Genomic DNA, 18,842 nt, shown 5'->3' on the forward strand with positions numbered 1-18,842 from the left:
CTCTGAAGACTTTTCATTTCTGATTTTTTTAAACTATGGAGACTGTCCTGCAGAAAAAGGCTGCACCAATGAAGCAGCTCTCCTTAGGCCCGGGACTCTCCTCTGGGCTTCGCTTGGCTGTCCCGTCAGGCCTCAAGGGAGCAGAAAAAGTCCTCGTGACAGCTGGGACGATAACTTAGCAGACTCAACTGCTGCCTGCCTGCCTGCCTGCCTGCCCGGTCCAGTCTAGTGGTTCATGGACAAAGACTCCATGCTGGGGTCAGGCCAGAGAGGAGAGGGCCAGAAGTGCCTATTCTGGGGATGTCTGGGGACACCTAGGTGTGGGGGCCGCCTTAGGCTTAGCTCTTTGCCAGGAACACAGTCAGCCATGCGAATGGCTGTACCTGGAAGGGACAGCTGAGAGGGCAGACGTGACCCAGCAGGAGCCTCACTGCCAGCCCAGGTTCCAGTTCAGCTATGTAAAAAATGCAGGGCCTGGAAGAGCCTTGGGGAGATAGCAGAGTGTCTGGAATGTAAACATTTACCGGGAAAAGGAGAGCAGCCCCAGGTTGCTAGGGCCTCAGGAGTCAGCAGCCAGACTTCGGGGGCGTAGTGTTTGCCCAGAACCAGCAGCAGCAGCAGCTCAGGGCCAAAAACCTCTGGAACTTGGAGGACTTGGAGACAATGTCCTGCAGGAGCCTAGTAGAGGCCCAGTAAAGAGCCAGGTGTGGATACGGAGCCCCGAGGGACTGAATTTTTAATTCTATTTAATTTTAAGTAACTTACATTTAAGAATGGACGCTCACTTTGGTTATGGGAGAACCTTTTAGGTATATTCTTGGGCTCCAAGGGATCAGGGGCTGGAGTCACGCAGACCAAGCTGCGAACCTCCTTTAAGTGAAAAATCTTCCAAACTCTAAATACAGGTCACGTATTTCCAAAGAAAATTTAATGTCTGAATTGAGATGTGCTGTCAGGGTAAAATACACCTAGGATTTAAAAAAACACTAAAGAAGTCTCATTAAAATATACTGACTACATGCTGAAACAATATTTTGGATATACTGGATTAAACAGAATTATCGAAATGAAATTCACTTGTTTAAAAAATTTTGTAATGTGATTTCTAGAACATTTAAAATTACATGTGGCTCCTATTATATTCCTGTTGGGCCAAGGCATGGCCCTCGACAGTTCTGTCTCAGGATGGGCAGTCCTTTGGTGGCACCAGCCATACTGCAGCTTCTGGCCAGGCTCTCAGGCCACACCTTATTCCGTGAACTCCGGGGCAGGAAGCTCTCTGAACAGCTCACCTGAGTCACTCCTGCTGAGAGCCAGCCTCTTTTCACAAGCCCAGAGGGAGACCAAGGTTGGGCCCATCGCTCAATCACTCCTACTCATCCCTCATTTCCTTCAGGGTCCTGGGGACACGTGCCACCCCTCCCTATCTTCTTTTCCATAAGCTGGTTTAGACAGAACAAGCTTTGAATCCCCCTCGGCCACTTAGAAGGCGTCTGGACTTAGGACTTAGGTGAGCTGCTCTGCTCTCTAATCCTCATTGGTGAGATGACACCAACGGCTGCATTGGTAGCACCAACACAATGACCTTTAGGAAGACAGACCACCGGACAGTGTCTGGAAGGCTCAGCCCCGCCCCACCTCGCCTCACACAGGCCTCGCCCCTAAGGCCCAGCTTCACCTAAGATCTGCTATTATTCCTTGTGACCCTCGGGCGTCTTCTCCAAATTGACAACCATGGAGCCACTGAGGCCCCTTGAGAACAAAATAAGGTGTGTGTGGGGGTGTCCACAATGACCCTACCTGGCCAGGGGTGAAAGTAGGTTCAAACGGAAACAGTGCATTGTGGGGACTCCCCAGGTCTGGGGAGGGGACGGCGGCGGCTCCACACGCAAGTCAGGCCCACAAATCCCCGAGGGAGGCAATTAGAATGTGATGAGGCAAAGCCAGTCCTGAGTGCAGGGACCTGGGCTCGGCAAGGAGGTGTGGGGACCCCAGGCCTGTCAGGAGGCCCGTGGGGTCTTGCTGGAAATGGGGAGGGAGGGGACTTGGCTTTGGGGCAAGGACGGAGGTCAGTTAATTAAGGGGACAGGGAAGACTGAGAAATCCTGGGCAGAGTGGCCTGGGGAAGAAGGTTCCTAGGGGCACCTCCGGGCTCGGCTGTCCCCTCACCCTCAGGCTCCCTTCCCACTCCTTGGTTCTCTCTTCCCAACTCCCAACGGCCTTTTAAGACTCGGCTCTTGCTGGAGCACAAGGGCCACATGGGCAGCGAGCGACCTTCTCTCCAGGCTTGTGTAGGTCCCGGGCAGGGATGGCATGTGGCCTCCCGTAAAGAAGGCACCAAGAGGGTGCAATGCAGCAGGCGAGGAGCGTGGCTCAGCCTCAGGGGCGCCCTGCTCTGCTACCTCCAAGGCACACAGCAGCCTTGAACCACGCCTCCCCCCAGGACAGCAGGTGGGGCTGAGGCTTGGCCAAGGACAGCAGGCTCGGGTTCCAGGGACGGTCCTCCTAGCCTCGCCCCAGCCTCTCCAGCTCAGGATCAAGCTGGGAGGTTGACCAATGCCTGGCAGCCAGTCCCCTACCTCCTGAGCTCAGCATCCAGCCTACCTGGCCCTGCCCCCACCCTGCTACTGGCTCAGGTGATCTCCGGAGGCCAGAGGAGGGAGGAGAGAACAATGAGCTCTTTTGTCAGGGAGCTGGGAAAGGAGAGATTTGTAGGAGCCACCAAACTGCAGCACTGTCTGGTGTGGGGGAGAAAGCCCCATTTGCCTCACGCTGGCTCCAGGGCCCACCTCAGGTTCCCAGAAGGGAGAGGACATGGAGGCCCTTGTCTGGCCCTCAGCAAGTGGGGCCCTGTCCCAGAATGAGGGCTGAGGACTTCCCAGCATGTGTTGCGGGTAGGGAAGGAGGGCTGCCCAGAGCCATAGGGGGGCGCCTAGCTGACTGGGTGGCACTGTCCTGCACTGGGTGTGGCCAGCTCAGATTCCTGGCAGCGGCAGAAACCTGGTCCTCTCCGTGTGGCTGTCACCTGACACCAGGGGCCCAGCCACAAAAGAGCCAAGACAAAACAACCTGGCGGGGGCAGGGGCGGCCAGGGGCAGAGGGTCAGGGCCACACTGTTTGTTCAGGGCCTGGGGGTGGAGGAGGGCGGCCGAGAGGAATGGCCGGATGGGCATGCCCTTATCTCTAGGGGACTGGGCGGCCTCGAGGGATTTTCAAGGAAGAGGTCTTACTCTGACATGAGCTTATGTCCACTCAGAGTCACCTCCTCCCTACTGAGGTGTCCAGTGGGTTCCACGGTCCCCTCCTTTGGTCCTCAGTGGCCCTGCTGGCATTGTCGGCAAACTAGTCTGTCTTCCTAACAGCCTGCGGGCCCAGTGCACACCACAGATGAGTGCTTCACAGGTGGAGAAACTGAGGCTCGGGAGGTGAAGTTGCCACTCTAAGGCCACACAGCTGGCTGACAGATGGAACCAGGAGTCCTGACCACCAGCCAGCGCCCTCCACCATGTGCTCAGGCTGTGCGAGCCTGGAGGCCTCGGTTTCCACCCACGAGCCGTCATGACGCGAACTGTAGTACGGCACCAATCGTGTGCCCGGCGCCATTCGAAGCGACGGAGCACTCGACCTGGATGTGGAAACATTATGATGCCCACTCTACGGATGAGGAAACTGAGGCGCAGAGAGGTTACGTCACACGTCTGTGATCACTCAGTGAGGAAGTGGCACAGCGGGCACCTACGCCCAGGACATCTGGCTCCAGAGTCCCCGCCCCTAACCACCGCACTCCCCGGCTCCTTTGCTGCCTGGCAGAGGGTGCAGAGGACCTGTCCACGGACACGGCTCCTTCCCAGGTACTGAAACCAAAGAAACAGGACATGGGGCTCTCGGGCCTGCTCTCTCTGAGGCACCCTGCTTGGTGTAGATGTTAAGGAGTTTGGCCAGAAGGTGCTGGAGGGAGAGGCCCAGCACTCGTTTAGAAGCCAGTGTCTGAAAGCTTGGGACAAGCCTATTATGGTACCACTGTCCCAACCCCACCCACCCCCCCCGACCCGGCTCAGTGCCCAGAGTCCCCAGTCTGGCCTGGACACTGCTTGCTTCTCCAGATGTGGGCCCCCTCCCAAGGGCTCAACCTCTCCCGCGTGTGAAGAACCCCAGGCCCCCCCGAGGGTTAGGGCTCCAGCTCTGAATATTTTGCAGTCTGCCATCTCACCTGAGGGTCCCGAAGGTCCCCAAATTCCACCTCGACCTAGGTAACAGCGGTGCTGGCTGATACAGCTACATGTAGCTACCAGCCACGTGTGGCCCTTCGATTTATACACCGATTGATTTAAGCCTCGCACCAACTCCATGGGGCAGCTTCTACCATCTCCATTTTAGAGATGAGTGACTCGCCTAACGTCACCCAGCTGGTGAACCCAGGCACTCAGACTCTGGGGTTGGCACCGCCAACCCTGGGGGATGCTGCCCTTGGTAAACGGAGATCCTTGTTACTGTTCGGTCCAAATCAAATGTATCACTTTCCCTCAAACCTGCTCCTCGCCCCCCATTGCGGGTTCCCACCTGTGCCTGGCACCATCGCCCACCGAGGATGGAGCCCTCAGTCATGCTGGACACCCACCTTCCTTCCCTGTCCCTTTCATTCTCATGGCTGGCCATCACCCGTCTCACTAATCTTATGCCCTAAATAGTTCTCTAATCCGGTAGTCCTCAACCAGGAACCAATTCACCTGCCAGGGGAGGTTGGGCAATGCCTGGAGACGTTTTTGGTTGTACATCTTGGGGAGGCGGGGCCAGGGATGCCGTTCAAAGTCCTCAGCACACAGCACAGCGAGCCCCAAATGTCAATAGCGCTGCGGCTGAGAGCCCTGTCCTTTCATACCTTGCACCCCGCCCCCACTACCTGGGCTCCATCCAGTCACGGCAATGGGTCTCCTTTAAAAAAAATAAAGGGCCCCAGAGGTCTTTTCTAAATTGCAAATTGAATCATTCACTTGCCTGCTCAAAACCCATCATTGCTCTGGCATGTCAGGCCCAGACTCCCAGGTTTCGGTCCCCCTCAACCCCTCAGTCTGGGAGAGGCTTGGGGAGCAGCTAGTGTGGGTGGGACCACCCCGGTTCCCAAATCTTCCAGGATCTGGCCTGACCCTCCAATCCCAACCCTTCAGGCTCCACTATTAACCCAGAACCTAGAGGAGACTAATCCTTAAACGACTCGCTCCCTGCCCAAGCTTCCTCCTCTCCACTCCCAAGAAGAGGAATTTCTCGGCCCCCTCCCTCCCACCAGACCATAAAAGTCAGGCAGGGCAAAGGTCAGATCTTCCCAGATTCCCACAGCCCCAGCCCTGGGCTATGTATACAGCGGGTACTCAATTAAAGTTCCTTGCAGGAGAATGGAAGGTGGAAGGAATGCCGGGAGCCTCCCTGCCCCGTCCCCTACCCGGCCTGGGGTGGGGCAGCCAAGTGTGGGGACCACTCTTTGTGGGGCACCAGGAGGAAGAGTCCTCAGCCCCAGCCGCACCTCAGTCTCACCCCGCTGAACAGTGGAACTTGGGGCCGGGGTTTGGGGTTCGGCCCTCCTTGCTGAGCCTGTTTTTCCGGTTTCCACTGAAATTGGCCACCTTTTCAGGGTGTGAGATCCTGGTGACCCCCAGCAGGCTCCAAGGTTCTGAGACTGGCATCCAGCAACCACGGGCTGCTCCCTTGGGAGCCACAGTGGCAGACTCGCAGAGGCCCTGAGATTTCCCCATTCCCAATGCTGCACACCTGCACCCCATTTCCCGAGGCCCCAAAGCCCCGCCCACAGCTTTCTTCTGCCAGTGGGAGGAGGCATTCATTCAGAAAAGCCCTGATCCCAGAGGCGGGAGCTCTGCAGGCGGCAACACCTCCCACAGGTCAAGAAAGTCAGAAAATGGCATGGCGCCTTGGGACTCCACCCACCTCGGGCAAGCCCCTGGGGGCTCTCTCATCCTGGAAGATGCCTCTGAAAACAGCAGCTAACGTTCCTAGACCACTGTGTCTCTCGCCTAAATTATCTAATTTCATGGCATCCTATGCTGTGGGGATGAGCACTGAATGACCCAAGTCCAACTGGTGAAGCTAAATCTGCATCTCCTAGCACGTCCCAGAGAGGTCCCCAGGTGCTCCCCTTCCTGTCCCTTCTGGGGCAGAGGGAAGCTTGAGTATGGAGGCCAAGGGCCTAGATCAAAGCAGAGGTGAGAGAGGCTAATTACCCCGAAACGGCTACAGATTGCTAGGTGGCCCAGGAGCTAATAAACCGTGCTGTGCTCCTCCCGTTTACCAACAAGTTCCGCCCTTCTCAGGCACCAGCCCCTCTGAGGAACCCTGTGGAGCCTCCGGGATCCTTCCTGTGATCTCAGGAGACAGGTCACTCTGGCTTAGGAGCAGACGTGAGGTTGGGGTGGTCACATGCCAACGCTGTCACATTCTCCCAGGTACCATTCCCCACTCACCCAGGCCTGGCGCCTGCCAGAAGGGATCATGAGTTCCGCCTACAGGGGAAGCTGTGTTTTCCTTTGGGGGCAATTTGAGGAGGGAACAGCCGCGGCCTATGGCCACCACCCCAAGGGACCTGGCATCACAGGAACATTATACCTTATGTGTCTTTTCACCTTTCCTGTCCCTAAGCCTCCTCAATACACCCGTGAGGAGGTAGGCAGGGCGGACTGTTTCCTCCTCATTTCACAGGTGGGGACACTGAGACTGGAAGAGGTGACACAGCCAGGGAGAGACTTGGGACAAGCCCTCTCATCGGACTCCATTTCCAAAGTCAGATTCCCATGAGGCATTGCAGGCAGTGCCAAGTACCTTAATTCAGGTAAAGGCAACCTGAGCTCCTCCAGCCCCAGCCTGTGGGGAGGCTGACAGCATCGCGCTCACCTGAACACTGGTCGCGGCGCCCAGCCCCCTTACCTTGTTAAACTGGAAGAGGTCCCGCTTGAGCCTCTCCCGTGCGGGGTCGTGTCCGGGCCTCAGGAACCGCCTCATCTTGCTCAGTGTGCGGCCCTCTGCAGAGAGAGGGGGGCTGCTGAGCACCGGGGCGAGGCGAACACGCAGCCCCAGAGCCTGGCCTGACACCCAGTCACTGCTTGGCTGAGCCCAGGCCACCGTGGGCCTCTCTCCCCAAGCCCAGGAGGTGGCCACCCCTGGGCCAGGCCAGCTCCGCCACCCTTGGCTTCCCCAAATTCCATCTGCAGACTGCAGTTCTTCTGGGAACCGGAGGGACCTTGTACCTGGAGGCCTAGGGCTGCTGCCTCTAACCTAACGCCTGCTCCTGGCCACCTGTGGCCTCATAAAGCCAGAGGGAGAAGCTGGGGGAGGAAGCCATTTAGCCAGGCTTTATAGGAACCAGGAGGCCCTGAGGTTAATTAGCTTAATTGTTAACCTGTTTTCTGAAAAACCATAAAACTCCAGCTAAACAGAAAGGGAACTTCACAAGCCTCTCTCCAGAGCTGGCTGGGAGGGGTGGCAGGGGAATGCAAAGGCTGTTCAGGGGGGCTCCCAGACCAGAATCCAGATGGGGGCAGGGGAGAGGCCCGGCAATTCGGCCAGCGCCTGGCAGCAAACTCTCAGGAAGGCACACCTGGGCCTTCTGACTTCGGAGAAGGCTGTCAGCAACTCTCAGCTTAGGCTGCTCCCATCAGCCACAGCTGCCAGGAACCTGAGTGGGGAGCGTGTAGAACATGCAGTCGGCGGGTGCTGGCCCATCCCACCCAGGCTTTGGGGTCCACCCCACAAGGCTGCTGGAGTCCGTAGCCGCATCCCTAGCCTCGGGCTTCATCCCCTGGTGGGGTGTGCTCAGAAAGGCTCCCTTGCCCACGGACCCACGTGGAGGCTAATCAGGAGAAGAAATCTACTCCCAATACAGAAACCAGCTCAAGGCCCAAAAACTGTCCGCCCACTGTCGAATGCCTTCCCAATGCGAGGCGAAACTATTTCTGGATCCTCCTCGGGGGCAGGGGGAAGGATCATCTGCGCTCCAGCTTCCGGCTTCTAGAAGCTTGGCCTCCCACGGACCACAGGACACCAAGGCCTGTCCTTGGAAACAGAGGTGCTCACTCTGGGGTCGGGGCAAAGACAGGACCGTGCAGCGTGCTGAGTACTCTGCCGGGGAGGCGCAGCGGGGCACCTGGTTCAGATGGAGAGTGTCCTATGGGGGAAGAAAGTGTCTAAGCTGAGACCTAAAGGATGTCCTGAAGTTTCTGGGAGGTGACAAAATTTAACCACTGCGTATGAAAGAACCCTGTGTAATCAAAGACTGGGGGCTTCCTGAGGCATCGCATGGCAGAACTGGCAGGGGCTGGCGGGGGGGTTCTTCTGGCAGAGCAACTGAGGGCTGGCCATGCTGGCAGGAGTCACCCCACTCGGCAAAGACAGACATCCTGGGGCATTCCAAACAACATCCCAACTGAGAATAGGCAGAGACCAGCCCTCAGAGCACCATCACCTTCTGGGGACACCAAAAAGGCCGCCACTTGCAGGAGGGGAATGGGGTGGACATGAGAGGTTTGTGCCTTTGCATTATGGGGAAGCCAGAGCAGAGTGGGGAGCCCCACTGGCCCTCGAACAGCAGGTAGGTAGGAAACTCCCAGGTGCCCACCTGCCCTCTGAAGAGGTGAAGGGAACAAAGGTGGGACAGTTCTAGAGGGTTCCTGGGCTGGGAGGGAAAACAGACTCCCTGGTGACAAACAGCTGAGCTGTGGCCTAGCATTCCAGCCCTGCAGAGGGCCCCGCCTGGGCTGTGGGGGAGGGCGCTGGAGCTCCCAAGTCGGCCACTCCAGGTGCTGGGGGTGCGCTCTCTCCCTTCCTGGGCATTGGCTCAGAAGTCAGAGGAAGCTGTGAGTGGCACCCTGGAGCGGTCTGTGGGCTCTAGGGAGAGGCTGCCCTGGGCTCTGCCCTGTAGGACCCATCCATCAGAGCCATGGGGTGGGAAGGAGAGGGCACAGGGCCATCTGTGCCAAGGACCCACACAGCCTCCAGGGTGACGGGGCGCAGTCCTGGGGGAGGAGGTGCAGGTAGGAGGGACAGAGGCAGGATGTGGAGCCGGCCGGGAGACAGCCCCACCCAGAGGGCAGGTGGGCGCTCCACCCACTCAAACGCCCCGCGGAGCACCTGCTGCCTACCAGGCACTGGACCAGACTCTGAGGTCGTTTTTGTTACTTTGTGAACATTCTGCCCAAGTAATCCGTGGTCACTTAAGAACGCAAACAATCCGGAAGAGACAGTCCTCCCTAAACCCCACCACTCAGGGCAGCACAGCGGGGTGTGGGTACACGGCCGAGGCCCAGTGGCTCCTCGGTACTCCACGCTGTGAGTGAGGCACACCTAAATGCCGATCCCACCGGCCTCCCTGGAAGGTGAATGGAATGTCCCCACTTGGCAGACAAGGAAAAGAGGACCACAGAGGCCGGGCCACTCGCCCAAGGTCCCTGGAGGAACCAGAACTCGGGTTTGACCCCAGGTCTGGCAACCTCCCAAATCTAAGGGCTCTGGGAGGCAGCGAGGGATGGCTATGACAGGACGGGACGCCTAATCACCCCCCTGCAGTTAAAAGGCACAGACACGTGCGCACACTCACGCCCACTCGCACGCCTTCGGCTCAGAGCCAACCAAGCAGCTGGGGCTGGGGCCTGGCCGCTGCTTGTGGGGTGCTGGTGACGTCTGGCTGGGCAGGGCTCGGGGGGCCTTGCATGGACCTGTCGCTCATTGCTCAGGGGGTTGGGACCCCTTTGGCTTGGGGTGACGGAGCCAGGACTAAGGCAGGGCAGACACAGCATCTGCTCTAGTCCATCTTTGGTGTAGCTCCCAATACAGAAATAACTGCCCCGGAGAAGGCATAAAAGGTGCCACCTCTTCTTGAAGGGTGACAGGTCAGAGACTGGCTATACTCTCGTCCAGGGAGACCCTTAGCTCCACATGCCCCAGACAAGCAGGTTCTCTGCAGACAAGCTCAGGAAACCGAGCCTGGAGCTTCCTGGCGTGGAACAAATCCTACCTACTCAGTGTACCCCTGACAAAGGGAACATATGGGAAAGAGCCCAGGGCTTGGTACCAACAGCCAGGCCTCAACCATCACAGCCCAGCTCCTCCAAGATAGGTGGTCTACCTAGGTAGCTCCTGGAGGCCCAGCGAGCTCGTCTGTAGAAGCAGACGTACTCCCTCTGCACAGGTCTGCTGGGAGCCATGCTGAGTGCCCAGGGCCTGGCACAGCTCCTGGCACAGAACAGGCAGTCTTAGGACTGGGGATACAACAGCGACAGACCGACAAGATCCTTTATGTCACCAGGCTAACATCCTTTCAGGGGAGAGTGTGATGACTCACAAATATACAAATTAGTCAGCAGGATGGTTTCAGAGATCAGGGCCAGCAAGAGAATAAAGGAAGATGCTGAGATAGAGTGACCAGGGTTTGGCGGTCGGAAGCACTCAGTGACCACTCCTGGGTCTGGGCCCGGGCATTCGCTGTGCCTTCTGCGCAGGGCACCTTCCCTCCAGATACTCACGTGCCTCCCTCCCTCGCCTCTACACCAATGTCCCTCCCCTGACACGCTCTCTCTACTTCCCTGCTTTGTTTTTCTCCTTAGCGCTGGCCACGATGGCCTAGTTTACTGACTGAGCTTATGACCTGTGCAACTCTCCACAAGGATACGCTTTCTCATTCTTACTCAGGGGCTTCGGCCCTCTTTTTCACTGCGGCACCCCGCGTGTACCCTGAATGAATGAATGAACGGAGGTGGTAACATCTCCGCCCAGACCTGAATAATAGGAAGTGGTGAGCCTCGGTAATCAGGGGCAGGGCGTGTCAGGAGGAGGAGGGTGGAGAGGCCGAGGGCAGGCAACGAGGAGGAGCCGGTCGGGAAGGGCGAAGAGCTTCCATCTGACTCCACTGGGAACCAACTGGCAGTCCCAGGCAGGGGCTGATGTGGTCTGCCCTCCCCTCCACCAAATCATGTCCCTTTGGCTTGGCCCTGTGTTGGCTGGTCCATCTATGCGTCCAGCCCTGACCCCAGGCCCCAGTCACGGTGGTTTCCATGCTTCTGTCTGAAATATCTTCTAGCCCTTCAAGTGACACATCGAAAATCACCTTCCAAAATACCCTCTGAACCCATTCTGACCACTCTCGCCCTTAGCACTTGCCCACGCCTTATGCTAAAACAGTCCCCAAAACTGCCGTGGGTATGGGCACCCACCCGGCTCTGAGAATGTTCTCCCCAGTCTTGTTGAACCAGACATCAAGGTATTGGCAACCTAAGTAGCCAGCAACAGGAGTACAGGGGAGCATGCTCGGCGCCATGATGGAGGGCTTGCGGTCACTACAAGGGCAGAAGACTAACGACACGGAAGCATACACGCAGCGTATCCGGGAGTCAGGTAGAATCCAGGAGAAAAACATCCGCAGAAATAGACAGCGCGTTGGAAGGCATACGGAATTAGTGCCGATTTTTTTTTTCTTTTGGTTTCTCTGCCTCCCGGGCCGGGCAGGTAAGAGGATGGAAGGGGAGAAGGCGTGAGGCCCAGGCAGGGGTCTGGTGTGAGGGCCGCCCTAAGCTCTCGGCGGGCGGGAACGCTCCTGATCTCTCGGCTGGGTTGCCCTTCAGCCACGTTAACCTGGACAGGGGAGAGGACATCCCTGCGGACACCGAATGGGCACAAAGGCAGGGAGTAGACAGGCAGGTGGAACCAGCTGTGTGACTTAGGGCTGCGGGGTCCTGAGACGAAAGGACATTACTGTGTCATAGGCTCCGACCAGCAGGGCTGTCGTGAGCTTCCACAGGAGGGCCGGTGAGGGCCCAGCAAACGCTTGGGTGCTGTACACTTCCACGCTGCTACTGCCACGTGGGGTGTGGGAGGAGAGCCAAGTTCAGGAGTCCCAGCAGCTGGAGAGCCCCCCCAAGTCCAATGCCAAAAGGATTTGAGGCAAAGTTACTGGGACGTAAGGAGCTCTGAGGGTCCTGGCTTCCTGCCCTAGAGATGCCACCTGGCTAGAAACAACTCTTGAGAGAGGGACTTCCCAAGAAGAAATGCCTTCCCCGCCGCTAAACCTCTAAAGACTGCAGTGGCGGTCTCTGTCCCTGACCGGACCTGAGCCGCCCTGCCTGCTTGGCCCTGCTCTGTTCCCCTGGGAGTGGGCACTCGGGGTTGAGGGCTGGGCCACACAAGGCTTCCTTATTCCTCACACAGATATGTGCCTTCCGTGTGGATCTAGCCTGAGAGTTCCCCGTGGGCAGCTGACCTAGCAATTTCCTTCTCTTGTCACTGCTTGTCACCGCCAGCCAGTGAGAACTGGTCTCCCCATACCCCGATGCCCGCCATGGGGGAAAAAAAAAAAATAGGAGAGCTGTCTACTTGGCAACAGGTTAGCAAATTCACACCCTGTCTTCCCTTCCCATCTTCTGCCCAGACCCTGTGGCCAGGACATGCATGGACTCTGCCCCACCCCTGTGTCTCAGGAGCTCAGAAGAGGCAGTAGAGGCAGAAGAGGAATAACTATATGGGGGTGGACTTGTTTTGGGCCCCCTACTATAAGCAGCAGTTTTCACTGAGCTCAGGAAGGAACAAAGGGGTTTCCAGACCAGAATGCTCATCCCACACTGACACTGCTTGGGATGCCTGGGCTAACTGGTCCCCATAAGACCAAGGCCTGGCCAAGCTCGGCCAGCCCTTCTGTGTAATAGGCCAGCCCCCCAGAAGGTCCCTCAATATTTTGGGCAGTTCCATCCATCTGTGGGCAGAGGTGACATCCAGTAGTAGGACTCTAGACATCTCGGGCCAAGGGAGAGAAGGCTCCTGGAGACGCAGTCAGCACCTTCCCATGTTTGTGACCTCCAGAAGCACACACAGCATGAGGCTCAGTCCCAAGCTCTTCTCTGCCCTCTGCCCATACCCCCCACAGCCTGCCACCACCGAAGAAGCTGCCCTTCCTTCCCCAACATCCTGTGTGAGGCCCGTGTGTGGCTTTGGCCTCTAGTCTGCGTCTGCCGGGTGTGAGTACACCCCTGCACCTCCTACCGAGGGGAGACGTGACGTAGGGCTCTGCGGGACTGGGGCAGCTGCTGACCCCTCTAGCCTCTGTCCATGCCAACGCAGATGTGCACGGCTGCTTTGCAAGCACCCGTGTTCCCCTGGGAAACCCAATCTCACAAAGGTATCAGGCAGGCCCTTGGCCAGCAGCTTAGCAACCAAACCTTGGCTCGAAGGGCACCCATGGAGATAGGACTCAGACAACACACACAGAGAGGGGGCAGGAACCAGAGAACTTGTGTCGCTGCCATTGTTGGGCAGTAAGAGACTGAGTGTAAACTGTAGCCAGATGCTACTTTAGACACTTTGCATACATCATCTCGTGTAATTCTTACAATTACTTATGAAATAACCAATCCAAAGAGCTAATGAGCCCAAGCAGTTAGTAAGAGTCCAAGTCTCTGCACTCCAACCCGACAGCAGGACCGTCTACTCAGTACAGGCCTCTCCCCCAGGACAGAGGGACTGGCTAGCAGCAGCCTGGTTGGGAGTACTGGGGACCTGCAGTGCAGCCAGAGCTCAGCCTGCCCTCCCTGGCTGGATCCAGGTCAGCTGCCACTCCCACCTCCCTACTGTCCATCCTAAGGAGCCACAGCGGCTGACATCCTGAGAGGGCCCCCCCCCGCCCCCCGGCACCAGAGGCTCCTCCTACAGGGTCTCCCTCCCTGTAGGACGGGGTGGAATGTTGGAGTGCATGTACCGACCCCCATCACCATTCCGGGGCTTCAGTCCCCTTCTGTGATCTAACATCAGACTCTCCCCAGGGAAGTGATGGATGGGATATGGCCAAGCACAAGGAAAAGCAAAGCCACTCTGGGGAGTGGAACACAGCTTACCTGTGGAGGGAACGAGTAGGCTGCCTGGCTCATCCTATCGAGCCCCATTCCACGGCCTCCTACTTGCTTCAAAACTTGCACTGTTGTCCTAAGAGCTTTATTATTATTATTATTAATGCCTACAGCGACTGGTCTTCCTAGGGGGTCTCCCATCCAAGTACTAACCAGGCCTGACCCTGCTTAGCTTCCGAGACATCGGGCTTGTTCAGGGTGGCGTGGCCATAGACCATGGACCTTAGCTCCACTGGGGCGCGAACCCAGGACCTTCTGCGTGTAAAGCGGACGTGCTAACTGCTACACTATGGAACCACGTCCATGAAGAGCTTCTAGCTGTCAGCTCCAGGAGGAAGGGACAGTGCCTGTCCTGTCCATGACTATATCCTCAGTGCTTAGTACCCTGACGCATGGGGGACACTCGAATTTTATTTAAAGAATTCCTTCACCCCGGCAAGTCTATGGTCAAATGTGACTTTCTTGCGTGGCCCACCCTGACCACCATTTTTAATTATCTGTTTGGATTTTTATAAGAGTTTATTTGAGCCAAAACTGAGAACACATGCCAGGGAGCAAGATCTCAAATGCTCACCTTGACCACTTTTTCAAGTGGCAACCTGCCCCCACCATAGGGGTCCCATGCCCTGCTTTATTCGCTGCTCTGTAGCTCATGTTCTCATGTTGCCTTTTAACACGTAATTTTTCACTTGCACTTATTTTCTGTCACTCGTGCTCCCCACCCTTTAGCATGTGAGTCTTGTGATGGCAGAGATCTTTGCTTTGTGTAAGGATTATGCCTGGTGTCTAAACCACGCCACGCACACAGCGGCACAAGCAAATACTTGTTGAATGAATGAATGAACAGGTAGGGCTGAATGGGGATCAGCCAGGCTAAGGTCTTCTCCGGTTGGGAGCCACTTACCCCGAAGAACACTGGGTTGGGGCACCATAGGGTCTCTCAGGGAATTTCTCTACCCTGTTCTCAAGTCTCTGGTCAGGGCCATGTGGATATCATGCCTGGCATCTTGCTGGGAATATCTTTGTGGGCCGTGCCTCAGTCCGAGGCCCCAGGATATCCAGCTCCTTGGCAAGAAGAATCCAACAATATCACTATTTACAAGAGTCAAACAGTCCTGTACCCAGAGGTCCCTTTCATCAAATCCTGGGAAAACTGAGTCAGGTATTTTGAGAGAAGGTTCTGGTCACTGCTGAATTCCTGAAGGGTAGAGTCAGGTCCCTAGCAGCTTCCCTGTCCCCACGCCCAGAGGAGCCTCTCCTAGCTCAAGAATTCACTGTAGTTCATGGAAAGGGGAAGCAGTAAGGTGACTCTTCAGAGGACCAGTTTCCTCTGAGAGGGAGGGCGGGGAGGGAAGGTCACCTCAAAAGGAGCTGGGCAAAGCCCCAGGGTGACAGGGCACAGATGCGGGGCGGGGGAGTCTCCTAGGGAATCATGGGGAGCCAGGGCTGGAGAAGGGCAAGCAGAACTGGTGGCCCCATGGGGGAGACCTCCACCCATCACTCCATTTCTCCCTACAAACTGTTCCTGGCAAGGGAAGACAAAGCTGCCAAGCAGACCTGGCATGCCCTGACCCAGGAGGAGCCCTGGCGGTGAAATCAGGCCTCTCCCAGCTCACTACTCAGGATCGGTGAGTCCTGGAGGCCAGTGCTGCTCAGAGCAGCCAACCCAGGAGTGGGGACCACCAGCTTCTCCACCCCAACTCAGGCGTCTCAGTACCTGCCTGACATATCCGGAAGGACTGGAAGGCTGAGTAACCCTTCAGGAAACCCCACATTGCTCCTGGACACTCTTGCCCAGGATGTCGGCAGGGGGGCAGACAGGGGGTCACAGACTGACAGCAGAGGGTCCGAACTTTCCAGCTCCATGCACCACTTTCTCCTAGGGAGAGGGTCCTGGGGCCAAAAGTCCTTCCCTAAATAAGGCTGAAAGAAAGCACTATGGAGTTCTCAGAAAAACTCCTTAATGGCACCAGAGCAGCACAAGAATGTGCTCCCCTCCCCCCACCCAACAGGGCACAGAATGTGTACGACCAAGCCCTCCCCTGAGCAGAAAGCAGAGCAGATTAGATTCTACAGCCCCTTCCCCAGGAAAGGCTTCCAGCTGGGGTCTGGCTATCAGGCCTCACTCCTGGCTCCCCCAAGGAGCAGGGGATTTACAAAAGGCCACTAGAACACAAGATGAGGTTAGGAGAGGCCACTGCCCTCTACCTCTGCCCCTCAATGTCTGTCCTCATTTTAAAAGTTCTAAAAGGCTCTCAAAAATCCTGAGCCCTCGGCTGGTATCTGGACAGAGGAGCCAGGTTCCCTCACAGTTCATCAGGCACACCCGAAGGCTCACAAGTGACCACGTTTTTTATGCTTTGTGGGGATGCTATGAAGCTCACCCTCACCTGGCTCTGGCTATGTGCCAGGCCATTTGTGTTTGTGACATTTTTCATCCTCTTGTCAACATCTGTAAAAAATAAGGCTCGCTGAAGCTTGGCACGGTTAAGAGACCTAGCCAAGGTCATACAGCAAGAACTCGGCCAGGCGCAATTCAAAACTACACCTGTGCCTGGAAAGACAATGAAACACTGAATGAACACTACGTTTAGAGACAGACTGTGAGGCAAGAGGGAGACGTTTTCCCCTCTTACACTAAAACATTTTATTTCTCCTACTATTGGCTCCTATTACCTTTTTAAGTTTTTAAACCGACAGGGATCATCTGGGATTATGAGCTTTTTATTTTTCTTTTAATGCCACTGTGTATTCATAAGATACTAAACGCTAGATTACTAAATTATTAAAATTATATTAATCTGCCACCACGGGGGACACTCCGTTGCCTCAAGGAGTACAGTAGAGATGTGGAACGGCCCCGGAACCTTGGAAACACTGGCCAGTGGCCCCACAGAGACTGGCCCAGTCTAACTTTTGAGAAGAGGAGCCAGCCCTGGTCAGAGCTCCCACGGCCCAGAGTGCGGGCTGCTGTAAGTGAGCACTGTGGGCAGATCACTGAAGGAAACCAAATCTTAATTCTCTGTTTATAAAATAAACTGGACCATCTCCCAGGACCTTTCCCGTACCTCAGCTCACACAGACCCAGACTGTCTTCCTCAAAAGCCACTTCTGACCGTGGCTTTCCCGGCGCTGGGCCACAGCTCTTCTGTACTGCCACTGTTCTTCCCACCTGGGGTTTCTTGTCTCCCAGACACCCTCATTCCCTCCCGGCTCCCCTCACTGAAAGAAGCCCCTTTGAAGACTTCAGTTGTAAACTCTGCAGAGGGTCCTTAGAGCCCAGATTAAGACGCCCTGCATCTGGCACATGGATCCCCATGGGAGGGGGCCTGAGTGTAAGCCCCACTCCCTCACCCAAAGCTCACCTGTTTCAGGTGAAAGCCTCAGGAGACAGCGGCACCGCTATCCTGGTTACATTCAGTTCTCCCCATAGCCAAAGCTCAATGTGCCTACAAACCGTCCAGCAGGAGTAAGCCAAGAGCAAACTTTGCATACTTTCTTTGGCAAGACAGCATTTTTCACTCTTCGCCAAGTCCCAACGTTCCACGGCGCAAACCCACCTCAATCGGGTAAACAGACTAGGTCTCCGGACCGTCCCCTAGAGGTGCCCAAAGCCGCCCGAGGCGGGGAAAGGCCCTGAGACCTAAGTCCCTCCCTCGGGCTTCCTGCGTCCGGGGATTAGGAGGCACAAAGGGCCGGTAGGGAGAGGGCCCAGATGGCAGGGACAGGGGCTAAGCCGTCGACGTAACGTTCTCCGGCCACCGCTTGCGGAGAGAGGGCCACAGGAGACGCGCGTCGCCCACCTCCCCGGCCAGGCGTCCTGCACGTGGGGCCCGTGGCCGGGAACTCCGTCTCCGCTCGCGGTGTCCCTCGCAATCAGCTGGGCGGGGCACCTGTTTCCCTACTCCCCAAAGCCAACACTGTTGTGCAAACCCGAAATCCAAATTCTGTAATCGCGGGCGGATCGGGCAGAGAAAACTTCCCAGTGGCACTTTCTACAGGTGTCTTTCTCCCAGACAAGCGGAACGACGAGGTCCTGGGTGAGGCGGGCGAACCTGGGCGCAGCCCTCCGCGCCCGACCAGGGAAGCCCGGGGTCCTGGCCCTCCCTCGACTCCCCGTCCCGACTGGCGGGCGCCCCGAGGGGGCGGGCCCAGCTGGGTGGGCCCGGGCCCGTGCCTCACCTGGAACCCCAGGCCGGCCCCTACCCGAGGCCTCGGCGTCCCTCGGCGCCCGCAGCCGGCTCCGCTCACTCCGCCGCCGGCCCACGGGCTGCTGGGCGGCGGCCTCCTTCCTGCTCACCTCCGGCGCGGCGAGCAGGGGGCGGAGCCGCTGCTATTTACATAAAGGGCCAGCCAGCCCGGCCCGCGGAAGCCGGAGCGCCGGGCCCCAGCGGTCCGGCCCCGCCTCGGCCCCGCCCCCGGCAGCCCCGCGCCGAAAGGGCGGGGCGCAGCGAGGGAGCCCTCGGGGGGCGGGCACCGCGCTCGGACCAATCCGCGGCCCGGGGCGGTGCAGGGGCGGGGACTCGGCCCGCAAGAAAGTGCACGAGGCGCTGCCGCCCCGCCCCCGGCCTCACCTGCGCGCACCTGGTCGCAGAACGGTACGCCGCGCCCTGTGTCCCGCCGCCTCCCGGCGGAAGAAATAGTTCCCGGAACGCGCGACGGCTCTGGGCCACCTCCCAGGCCCGACAGCACAGACGATTCGTCCTTCCCACAAACCCTGCCTGGAGCTGCTGAGGGAGGGGCGTAGCCAGGCCGGCTCTTCCTGAGAGCGCCCAACCCAGAGAGGGTGACCAGCCTACACAGGGCCAGGTTTCGGGACCCAGGAGCCAGGTGGCGTGGGGACGGGGGCATCGCCGCGACGCGCTTCCCCTCGGGACGGACCCTAAGTCTGGACCCCACCCTCCTCCGAGGCCCTATAGAGGCTGGCAGACGCCCGGGGCCTCGAAGAACAGCAGC

The 18,842-nt window shown here is 57.6% G+C and overlaps 1 protein-coding gene across 9 annotated transcripts in view; it reads right to left on the reverse strand.

Annotated features, from left to right (window-relative positions):
* Positions 1–18,227, reverse strand: part of LLGL2 (LLGL scribble cell polarity complex component 2) — a 31,603-nt gene extending 13,376 nt beyond the window's left edge. For 6 of the 9 annotated variants that reach the window (XR_005652139.1, XM_039859574.1, XM_039859573.1 and 3 more), the window contains exons 1-2: positions 18,069–18,223; positions 6,931–7,025 (exon numbers count right to left, since the gene is read on the reverse strand). Coding sequence is in view for 8 of the 9 variants with exons in the window: in XM_039859574.1 (XP_039715508.1) it covers positions 6,931–7,005 (75 nt within the window). In the remaining variant the exon portion in view is untranslated. Of the gene's footprint in view, positions 1–6,930; positions 7,026–7,250; positions 7,417–8,076; positions 8,168–18,068 lie in introns of those variants that run through there. The other 3 variants (XM_039859569.1, XM_039859568.1, XM_039859570.1) reach the window with 3 other exon arrangements.
* Between the last annotated feature and the right edge of the window lie 615 nt (positions 18,228–18,842).

Source organism: Pteropus medius, unplaced genomic scaffold, assembly GCF_902729225.1.
Source record: "Pteropus medius unplaced genomic scaffold, Ma_sr-lr_union100, whole genome shotgun sequence".
Lineage (NCBI taxonomy): Eukaryota > Metazoa > Chordata > Mammalia > Chiroptera > Pteropodidae > Pteropus > Pteropus medius.